This window comes from Sphaeramia orbicularis, chromosome 6 (genome assembly GCF_902148855.1).
Source record: "Sphaeramia orbicularis chromosome 6, fSphaOr1.1, whole genome shotgun sequence".
Taxonomy (NCBI): Eukaryota; Metazoa; Chordata; class Actinopteri; order Kurtiformes; family Apogonidae; genus Sphaeramia; species Sphaeramia orbicularis.
The window spans coordinates 29,159,394-29,171,527 of NC_043962.1; the positions used below are offsets into that span (position 1 = coordinate 29,159,394).

Here is a 12,134-nt window from a genome sequence, read left to right on the forward strand (position 1 = left end):
CATTGTGGGATAAATGCAGTGCTGCTCTGTGCCGGTACCATTTCTCCACCCCCTCCTCTTTTTTTTCCCCTCCCAAAAGAGCCATGAGCAAGTTTAACTATGATTTACAGAGAGAAAGACAAAGGCCAAAGCCCAAACCAAAACAAAAGCTTTGAAGGATTTTCACAGCGGAGGATATCTACACAATTATTCTCTGGAGTCAGATCAACACTGTCATACTTAGCGACCACAGTTGATGCAGAAAAACAATAGGGCCCCTAATTGAGTATCATTAAAGAGATCCAGGAGGGTTTGCAACTGTACAAAGCTTTAATTTATAATTTCCAGAAAACATTAATCATCAAGCATACACTAGACCTATTCGTTTACAATTTTTCACTCCCTGAGGGGAATAAAACTGAAAAATGATGCATTTGAACACTAAGTTATATTTTATCCATGTTCTTAAGAAATCAAGAGGTCAGTCTTAAAAAAGCAGTTCAGACTGCAGCAAAATACTTAAAGCTAATTAACAGTGGAAAAATCTTTAGCTCTGCCAATAAAGATGTGTTTTTATTTGTGTGTGTCTGCTTGTAGGATAGACATTACAAATGCTGCAGATGAACTTGGATCAAAGCAGAAAAAAAGATGGCGATCGGCCTAGTTTTATGGAGAAGAAATGAAAAGCATTAAAAAGTGCTTAAAACTCATGTAGGACTATGCCAAGAAAAGAAAAGCTCTATGTGTATGTATACAGTATCTCACTGGGAGGATGCAATAATAAATTATAAGCATGCACATTGGGATATGTGATGTCAAACTTGTGCTGGTTCGATGACAAGGTTTCTGTGTAAACTTTTTTACACGTGTTACAGAAATGTAATATATTTTGATATTTGATTTGTCTTTTTTTTGTTTTTGAAGAAAATGGTACAATTTCCACAAGTAGCAACTTGGGAAAATGTGTTGAAGGGAAAATTTCATTCTTTCTGACATTTTATCAAAGAATTGTTAATAAACTATGTACAAACTGTAGTTGTACATTGATAAAATACCCATTAAACACTAAGTAATCTGCAAATAAAGTGACAGCAGTTATGGTGCAGTTGAACCGACTTTCAGGACATGAGTGGAGAGCCACACAGCACTGAGACCACAAAACCAGGATTAGACAACTTGTAGAGGTCAAACCTTGCTCAGACCGTTACCTCAAAACAACATTACAAGCTAATGGGTGCACCCTACTTGAACTTGTCCTCCTTTCCACTAACACCACAGTCTCTTCAAGAACCCCCTCTTTTGTTGTTTGACTGTCTGAGGTTGACTCCCGAGGGGCCATTTCATGACAATGCAGCCCCACAAACATTGTGGTAGTGCATCAGAAAGAGAACCAGACGGATCAGAGGAAGCATTGAGAGGGAGGGAGCAGCTGGTATCTGCTGAAGCCACAGAGACAGTGTCAGAGAGGGCAGCCAAGTGGCCATCATGTCACTGCTGAAGAGATACAACAAACAGTAACACTACACTGCGGAGCATCCTTGCTGCGTTAGGCCACTTGTCTGCTTTAGCTGTCTGGTCTACTTTTACTCTTAAAAGAGAAAAGAAAAGAGCTGATACTCAATACTTTAGAGTGTATCAGTTTACTGGAGAGGCTTTCGGTCTATTTTTATTCATGTGTCAAATGCATATTATTGCACAAAATGACTATTTAGAGGGTAGACTACAAAATGACATGCAAGTGTGTAAGCAGTTAGAGAGAAAAAAATCAGAGCTGGATGTTTCCATAGAGGAAATGAGGGGTCACTAAACTGCTGGTATGGAAATTATATCAACTCTATATTATAGCATTCACAGTAACAAGATCTTAACCTAACTGAATTCTATTTTAGACTGGTGTGGTAGACAGCAACTTGATTATCATCACCATAATCGTCATCATCGTAATCAAAATACTAAATACGATCATTTATTTTTGAAGAATGATGCTCCATTTCTCTGTACCCCACTTGTATGTTTGTTTTATCTGTTCAGGTCTAAAATATCAACATTTAAAAACTTGAATTAACTCCCTTTCAGTTGTTTCTTTCCAGAGACAATTCAGTACTGTTATATATTGTATGTAGCTACTGCTTCCCACAAAAAAAAAAAAAAAAAAAATTAGAATGTATAGAAACTTTTCACACAAACAATTAGGAAATGTGGAAACTGAAACAGATAAAAAAGCAAATTATGTGGATGGAGGGGCATAACAGTGAATAGGGCATTCATTTTTTTGTATTGTGTGTGAATCCATCCTTTCAATATTTGTTCATTTTCACATTATGCAACAAAGACAAGTGGGAATGATGATGGAAACAGTGGGCAAAAAGGGTAATGACCCCCCATGTCCATGTGCAATCATACAATAAAGCTGGAGGGCTGTCACACCTCACTGTATCACTATTACCAGACCTCTGATCCAGAGAGAGCAGCTTTGTCTGCTTCAGAGCACTTCATCCATGACCCTTTTCAGAAGTGCATGAAAGCACACTCAGTAGTTCAACCTCTGGCAGCTGTAAGCAATATGAGATCATTGCCATTATTATGTAATTAAAAGTCATTTCTGCAAATGACACTGCTAAATGGATTGAAATCCTTGCCTAGACAGGCTTGTTAATCTATTTAGAGGGGGAATTAATTATATTGGGCTTAAAGGAATCCTTCTACATTTTTGTAGCTGATTTCCTGATGGGTCTGTGTCCAAAAAAAGTACAAGGATAATTAAAAGCGTGGAACATCCCCTCTGGAGGGGAATTGTAATGTAATTTGTCCTTTGGTGACAGAGATCTAAGTGCCCTCTTTTGTAGGGCAACGGTAGAAGTCTGATTCAATCAATGCTCTCCCTTAAGAGGGGGCTGCCTTTATCAGCTCTTATAGCTGTATGCAAAAAAAATCAGACTATTACATACTTCTTTAAAATCATGTACAGAAGTGCAAGAAATTACAAGCAATCACTGAATGTAGCAACAGAATCTCAGACTCACTATAATGGTCAAAACCTGCTTGGTATGACTTGAATGACTTTGTGTTAACAAACAAGATGAAAAAAAAGGACATAAAAATTCCACGCAGCTCCATATTTTTGAGCTAATATAATATCATAGCAGCCTTTAATTTCATAAAGATTAGTGCTGGTCATGACGCACCAGTAGATGACCTGGAAAGAATGGCATCCCTTCTTTATAGATCATGAGCAAGTAATATTATTGTGATGGGTCATCTTTAAGGGACGTCACATGTCCTATTTCTATTCATCTGACCATAAACATGACCTACATTTCTTAACTTGAAGAAAAAAGGAGGATGCTGGCAAGTAAGCAGGGTCAAATCCACACGAGAAGGTGAATAAATGACACCGGTGTTGTATGATTATTTTTTTAAAAAAATCTATAATAATATTAATCAAGAAACCCGTGACATGAAGATATGTAATGTAACAGCACTTGTCTATGTCTACTGGCTATTAGTGATCTGTAATCGCTGGCAAAACATACAAAATTATCCAAAACAGAAATTCCATCAGAAAAACACTAATCTAAGATGGAAAAAGTAGACGGTAGGTTAGCTGTGAGAAAGAACGTACTGTGACACAATAAAGAGACTCCAGGGGTAAAGATCTCTCTTCTTTGTCTTCATCTGTGCACTGTACTTGTTCAAGGACTTTGCTTAGGACAGAACAGATGACGAACCCTCGTAAATCCAATTGCTTTGTCAAAAAGTGATTAAGACCCTCTGCTGAGAGTGAAGCAATGACCGCCGCAACAGGAAGCCACAGTGCCAACAGGAATCCCATTGGGTCCGTGCCAGAACTCCCACTATAGTGTCGCATTGTGTGGTGACATCCAGACAGAAAACAGGACGCATTGAGCCCTAACTAAATTATCCCCAGTAAATCTAAACTAGCTATTAGGACTGGAGAATGGGTAATTGTGTGGGAGAGTAGACCTGGAAATCTGAAGGACAGAGACCGAAACATCTGGAATGCATTAAGACAACAGGCCAGGAGATTCATTAGACAAGCTGTGAGCCTGCTGCGTGTATTGTTAACTTGCGGAGCTGCGTCTTGTTAGCAGGATATTGTCTCCGCTGCACCATGCTGATGCTGAGATTGGTGGCAATTTTGAACACAGCTTCAGGAGCTTCAGAGGTTGGAGAGTCATATTTTAAATTCTCCAAATACTGCAAGTGCAAGGAAAGCTGAAAAGCCACAAAGTCTGTGCATTACGCATTCTCACAGCAGGGAAGAGCAATAATAGGCTTTGGGGGTTTGAAGCCAATTCATCTGTTTACATTTAAATAAAACACTTTATTAAATCTATTAGGCCTGTAAAAACACTACCTGAAGCTCAGCTCTGACAAATCTTTGATAGGCATCTGTTGGGCAGACAGCAACAAGAGCTGAACCCTCAGTAATCTGAACCAGCTGCTGCTTCATCAGGAACTCACCATGACCCTTTCCTCCAGTGTGAACAAGGCTAAAGCATTAGAAATATTCTGGAGGGACTGTGCTTCCCCTGACAAGTCAAAGTCTACCCTACAGTGGTGACACACACAACTGGGTTGTCCTCGCAAGATTTTGGAAAGTAAAGCGTTTTAACAGGGTCTGTTGAGTTTGATCTATGTCCCAGAAAGAAATATCAGGATTAAGTAATGGCATAGTGAGTGATCACATGTAATTCATTACTCAGTAAAGGTATTAAAGCATCATAAACTCACCACATAAATCCAAGAAAAATCACCAAATATGAAATATTAGTCCAATACAAGGCTATAGATAGATAGATAGATAGATAGATAGATAGATAGAGAGATAGTGTTGTAGGTTACAGAAATATTTTGTACCTTAAAGCCCCCTTTCCATTTTTTAGCTTATTGATAATACTGTAGCTGCACTTATCTTCTTAACCAAATAAATAACTCTTTGCCTCACAAAAATAAATAAAATAAAACAAAATATTAAAGGCTTAGAGTTTTCCATAGCCCAAACTAATGCATATGACACATTCTCTTAAAATCACTTTGTGCACTGATAAATTTTGATTACTATAGTGTATACCGTCAATAGCTACAAGATTAATTACTCAAAACTATGCCATGACTTTCCAATTTTGCAGGCTCCACTGGACGATTCTTTAATGTGCGATTTACTGGAGTGTGATCAAACATTGAAGGACTACTGTTCAGCTATGTGGCACCAACATTATACTGAAAAGCTGTTATCTCACTTGACACTGCTGTCATTCTTAATTACTTGAGAGTGCTTGGTTTAAGTGGTCTAGACACAGCAGCTTTTAAATAATTAATAAAGTTTTACTCCCAGTGAAACTAGGAGCACAGGTCCTAAGCTAAATTCTAGTACAATGGTCCACATCATGATGTGATTGAGGTTGAGCAGATCAACAGGCAAACACAGGCAACGTAAATAGCTCATAGGTGTGTCTTTAATTAGTGTTGTTACACGCTAAGCTATTCAGTCTGGTCTGCATTAAAGCCTGGAACAAAAGCAGAGGGAAAAGCAGATGCAGGCTCGACACTCTGAACCCATGATCCGTCCTGATAGGCGCATAATGAGAACCAGACAAGTGTTCACACCATAACACATACAAATCCCCTTCATTATTCATGGCAGATTACGCTCTTCATTAAAGAAGAGGCAGGAACCAGGGGACAGGGAGATGGAGCAAGACAGGAGGGGAGGGGATGTCGGTCAAATATAACGTTACCAGATAACGAGCAGTGAAGCAAGCTCCTGGTCCGTTTACACCGCTCAGTTAAACCACACATGCTGTCACATTAACTGGCATTCGCATAGGAGAGATCAGGCACCAAACCATGACGAGGCCAGGCGGTTTCTGCTGTGTAAAGTTCAGGTCTCGGTGGCCCACAACTCTGCATTCTGCTTTGATACTGGAAACACAATGTGACAAAGCCCTTCTGTGGGAGGCTGTGAAATGTCAGTGAAGCGGAACAAGTGTGACCAGGCTAAGACAACGTCTAGCACCAGGACCCACTAACCTTAATCAGCAACAATGGAGCCTCACTCAATATCCAAAACAGGTTACTTCAACCAATATACCTTAAAAAATCTCTTCTCATATCCCATGGAATTCCCAATCACTAGATCAGACTCAGTACATAGACCTCGTTGTAAATTTTAAGAGAGAAACCAAGTCAAAATGGGTCATCAGGTCCTGATAAAACACCTCCTTGTTGAGCTTTATAGGGTACTGTAACTACCTCTGTTGTTAAAGCTGTGTTATTTCCTGCATGACCAGGCATGGAAAGGTCAGGCCTTATCAGTGGTTAAAGCCACAGTAACATGACCTCAGTGGATCAATGCAGAACAAGCTGATGACTGGAGCCAAGCATGGTCTGCTCCAATTACTAAAATAGAAAACAATAACATTTTGGTGCTTTGCCTTTGCTGAACTGAGAAACTTTACACATACAGCATATTCTTCTAGGTCTCTGACATGTGGGGCTTTGTATGTTTTATGGTGGTGTTAAACATTGGCTGCACGCCCTAAAAGCAAATCCCTCCATCAGAAGAGGGAGAAGTGTGAACGTGAAGCATCTTTTCAGTGAGTGATTGATGATGTGTGTTGTTGTGAAACGCTCCGCCAGGGTCGAGCTGTGGGCTTTGTTGAAGCTGGCAGGTGAGAGAGATTACCTGTTGCTCAGGAGGTCCAACATGAGGGAAGGTTCAAGCTCAGACAGGTCAGGTGGCTGATCTATTTGAAAGCTCACTCAGCTCAATGTTAACTGAAAATTTCATCCACGTCTATAACAGATCTATCAACACAATCTTCCCTGACATTAAGACTAATGATGCCTGCACATGAGTCATTTAACCGTAGCGCAGTCACTGAAATCTTGCATTGATCTCATGATCCATCACTTTGTTAAATTTTCCATGCAGATACTAAAGCGCATTAAGTGTTTAAATCCAACTTGTCATCCTGAGTGCATTTGAATAATTACATCAGTGATGATAAAATCACTACTTGGCAATAGTGGCTGTGGCTGTACTGTATCTATGAAGAGAGAGTAATCATGCTGCACTGAAACAGCACTATGGGGCTTATTCAACAAACTCCCAACATATTTGAAGGCTGAAATATGAGACGCATACTGTATTTGTTGTATTATTACTGAGCCTATGTCATTCTGCAAGCAATCCAAAAATCACAGATTATATAAGCGCAATACCTTTCAGTGCTTGTGGGAGTGTGTCAGACTGTCCTTGGTAAGTCGCAGCACAATAGGCTCGTTCATTTTGTAATTATGTCTGACCTGTAGGTATTCGACAGAGACACCCTGATGGAGCTGCCATTCACTGCACGGATTTACATGGATTTTAAATCATTCTGCTGTAGACAAACACCATTTCAGCCCATCTAAATCCCTTTTAGCTCTTACAATGGACACATATGAAGTGTATTGATTTGTTTTCAGTGGACCGACTTAATGAACAGGGACGCAACGGGGAATTACATAATCAGCCTTGTGGGAAGCATGTGGGAGGAGAAAACCTAGGTACACTTTGTTCAGATCAACAATATGTAAACAGTTTGACATAAACAGCTGCTGTTTCTGTTGACTGCAAGTATTATACAAATTATGCTTACCCAATCATAGGGAGGATCCACACACTTTTGTTTAAAGTTTTACCTCTGGCCAGCTGTGAGCATGCAACAGCTTGACTACACAGAGCAAAGAAAGTGCCCTGCACACTCTGCCAAGTACTAATGTTCATGTAAAGATTTTCACAAAGCCCCAAGTGGAGCCACAGGCATCCCTAAAGATCACATCACCCTGTGTGAGTGGGACCTTTTTATATCTGCACTTGCTTAACAGGTAACAGCACAATAAGCCTGCTAACCTCAAAACCACTAAATGGATGATGTATACATGTGATGACAGATAAGCTGCAGACTCAAAACTCTATGCAACCTTAAAGAAACACCATGTATAACTTAATACATTACTGTAACAAAGAGGTAGGGAAATCTTACTGTAGGGGAAGGTGAGGCGTGGAGTGACGTCACTTTCTGTGGCAGTTGAATGAATGCAGCCAACAAGAAGGGCAGTGTAGGCTAGGACACAGAGCCAAGCCATACTCATTGTCCACATGCCTCCTCGGGACCGCCAGCCAACTTGCAGTATTTGCCTTTCAGGTTTTTGGAGAATTCATGAAGAGGGTCTTTTAAAGTCGTGTTTATTTTCTCTCTCTTGGTTTTTTTTTCTCCGGCAGCTCCAAGCTCCCTGAATGCAGGGCCTATGCGCTGTTGTGAAGTTATGGCGCTCCTTCAGAGGACACTGAGTTTTGGGTGATGATCTTCTCTCAGAACCAGAAAAGAAAAGACTCCACTGATCAGCCTCCTACACAGCACAGCAGGGTCTCAGCTGTGATCTGTGGAGATGTAGAGAGTGAAGTTTAAATTAGTGCATTGTATTAAGCAAACATAACATGCTAATACCACTCGGCCAGAATGGACAGACAGACAGACAGACAGACAAGAAAACGATTACAATAGGCTACCCCTCGCCCGAAGTTGGCCAAGGGGTAAAAATGACATGGACTTGTGCCGATATGGTCACAAATAAACATCTTCACCATCAAGTCACATTAGAAAACTGTCAACTCAAAAATTAAAAATCTTTCTACTTTACTGATTCTCACTAAATTTCCTTTTTTTTTTCTTTATAGTTAAAACTATTTGTTCAATGATTTATTCCACACAATAAATGGAGGAAATGGTTTCAGAAAACTTTGTAAATTAATTTAAAGCTGCAATGTTTGATAGTTTCTTAGCATTAGTGGGCTAAAATACCTTTCAAGTCAAATCGAGTATTCTGAGAATTAACAATAATGAAGTATTTTAGTTATGATCACCTTTCAATAATCTAAGGACACCTTACAAGGCAAAGTTAAAAACAGCAATAGAGAATAATTTACCAAAACAATAAAGCAGTTATACACAAGCAGTAAAATTAGAACTGATGGGTCAAAATTCTAACCGTTACAGGAGGTTTCGGGCACTTGGAGGTGTTTTCAGACATATATTGGGGTTGAATACATGACTGGCAGCTGTAATTACAGATTTCAGTTCCGATTTCATCATATTTAATTCTTTTGCTCTAGAACATGGCCTGAAACAGAAGCTCAGCAAAGCGGCTTCACTTTTCCACAGCAGTGTGAAACAGCATCAGGTCATCTATACATAGATTGAGTGTTTTGATTTGGGCAGAAAGGAGAGAGCTGCAGAAGGTAGGTGTGTCTTTCCAAGAAACTAAAACACATAATGTTACTGTTTTCAGTTTGTCAGTGATGGAGCTGGAATTACAAAATGTGAAGAAGTTGTACAAGACAAAAGAAAAGTGACTGAGGCTCAGATTGACTGACAACGGATGTGCTACAGTATCACTTTCAGATTCTGTTCATAGGAGTGAGCAACTGATATCAGTGTAGTGAACATTAACAGAATACTACACGAAGGAGCTGTACACTGCAGGGCGTGTTTGTCTGCACACAATGCTCAGGTCAGGTTAATTTGATAGTCTCTGCTCCTGACAAACAAAATAACATTTTCAAAGTCTCAATCTCTGTATCTGAACAGTTTGTACAGTACCTGCTCCAGTGTGGGCTGCACTAAACTGAAAAGAAAGCAGGAATTTCTTGGAAATGTTTGATAAAGCTCAAATACAATGAAAAGGTGTGTCACCCAGATTAATGCTCATATTACAGGAATCACAGGAGTTGTTGTCCCACAGTTTTCGGTTGCTGGACTTTGGATTTACTTGTGAGTCATAATCACTGATGTAAAAAAAACTGTTTTGATTCCCACAGGTTGCACGAAGCTTTGGTCTTGCTTTTTCTGAGCTGTGATAAAAGATTTCTGAAGAAACTGACTTGATTAAATATTAATAAACGCTTACTATTCTCTTTAAATCAATTCTGGTCACTGCTTTTGATTTAAGCTGTTCTTGCTGTTTGAGAGCTAGCCCTGGCATGAATATACCCAAATAAAACCACATGACAACTAATCTACCAATAATGGATTCATGGGGCAATTCACTAATGCATATTAGCTCAATGGAAAAAGATGTGTAGGGAAATTCAATACAGACATCCCAGTTACAACTGCAAACACTCCATTACAGTTGCCACAGGGAACACCTCATTAAAAGAAACCAACAGGAGATTCAGTTTCATGTGAGGGATGGCAATCAATAGCAAAAGGTAGAGAGTGAAGCTATTCTTGGTTTCTATCAAGAGGCTTCTGACTCTTAGTCAATAAACAGTCTGAGCCTACTTCCCAAACACAGACGTCTCCAAATCTGAGCTGGGAAGATGACATTTGGAGGAGCAGGAAGGCAGTGATAAAGGCCAGAGAAGGAGACACAAAGAGAGGTTTTCCTTCTGGAATAATCATGCCTACAGTCTAAAATTCGCATATTGAAAAGGGACAAAATAAGCCTTGAGTGTGTCAGAATCACAAAAGGACTTCATAAAAGAGGGAGCTACAGTAAGAGATCAAAATCTGTCATACTTCTACACCATTAGTACTCTGTCCAGATTTATAAAAGCTATAAAAGGAAAAATAATCAGGAGTGTCTGGATACTAAAGAATGTAGGTCTACAGCAGCGTGACTGTGACTCTTTATGATCCTGATGACAAAAGCAGATGAGGTTATGGAAGGCTTCTGCTTTTAAAACTCCAGGCTGGGTCACTGTCTGAAGTTTTTGGGCAAAGCTCCCCGCCAGGAGCCAACATGATGTCAGTGGACTGTATCCTTTACAGTAATAGACAAGCAGGGTGGCCAAAAGAGCCATTAGCGTCCTTTGTGTGGGACAATTTGAAGTGAGACACCACTTGACCAACACCTACTGAAGCTAACATCAATTCTGGGTTTGTGTGACAGTCAGAAAAAGAGACCCGCATGCATCAAGCTGAATCTGACTGAGGTACGTAGAGGAAGTTCGACTCAGCGTCAGTGAGAGAACAAGGGCCCCTCTGACAGCAAAGAAATCTATATGCAACTCTGCACTTCACTGCTCTCTCCTGCATGATGCATAAACTGAATCATCCCTTTCACTCCCTACACAGACGTGATAGTGTGCTCTGGCTCTAGATGATACTTGCCAAGTTCTATGTCTATGATCTTCTCCTAAATCTAGAGTTCCTTTCGAATATCAGCCCCCAGTTTTACATAATCACTGCATACATCACACTTTTTCCTGAAAATACATACAGCTAGTGATTAATGAACTTAAATCTGTAAACTTTTTGGTTAAAGTGACAATATGTAATAAAATAAAAGTATAAGTAGAGTGTTTAAAATTAAGACCTATGAAGTTCATGAAGACAAAGATGCCAATGTATTGGTATGTATTTCCACACTGATGGTCTGGGGGATTTACCTGGCCACTAGAGGGAGTAGTGAGTCACTCTGCCGGTCTCCCATGGTGTGAAAAACTAATAGCATGGAGCCAAAGTGTCAGTACGACGGCATATTAGTGCCACATAAGACAATAAAGATGCTTGTCAATACGAGAATAAAGGTATAATATTTTGAGAGTTGAGCCATAATATAATAAGAATAAAGTCGTAAAATAATGTTGTACTTTTTTTGAGATTTAAGTCGTAATATTTTGAAAATAAATTCGACAGAGTTTCCAGTTACAAGCAGCAACTTTCACTTCTGTTGGACCTGACGAAACCCAAATAAAAGTATAACCTCACAAAATGTTCCAAGTTCTCCATGATGCAACGGGTGAGTACAACTTTATTCTCCTAAATTATGATATTTTTCCCACCTTTACCGTAATATTATGGCTTTATTCTCGAAATACTATGATTTTAATCTCATAGAAGCACAACATTATTTTCGTTAAATAATGTTTTTTTTAAAAAGTACGGCTTTATTCTCATTATATTATGACTTTATTATTGAAATATTATGACTTTATTCTCGTAGTGACAAGCGTTTTTATTTTCTTATATGGCCCTAATACGCTGTCATATGTCAGTAAGTGATAATATGGGATGAATACTGCAAAGAAACAACTTGAGTTTCGAGTTAATGAAATGACAAAGTGATAAAAGCTGGAA

The 12,134-nt window shown here is 39.3% G+C and overlaps 1 protein-coding gene across 1 annotated transcript in view; it reads right to left on the minus strand.

Annotated features, from left to right (window-relative positions):
- sema4ba (sema domain, immunoglobulin domain (Ig), transmembrane domain (TM) and short cytoplasmic domain, (semaphorin) 4Ba) overlaps positions 1-12,134 on the minus strand; it is a 40,017-nt gene that overhangs the window by 15,200 nt on the left and 12,683 nt on the right. The window contains exon 2 of the mRNA XM_030137185.1: positions 8,034-8,431. Within this exon, the coding sequence (XP_029993045.1) occupies positions 8,034-8,151 (118 nt within the window). The 5' untranslated portion in view covers positions 8,152-8,431. The remainder of the gene's footprint in view (positions 1-8,033; positions 8,432-12,134) is intronic.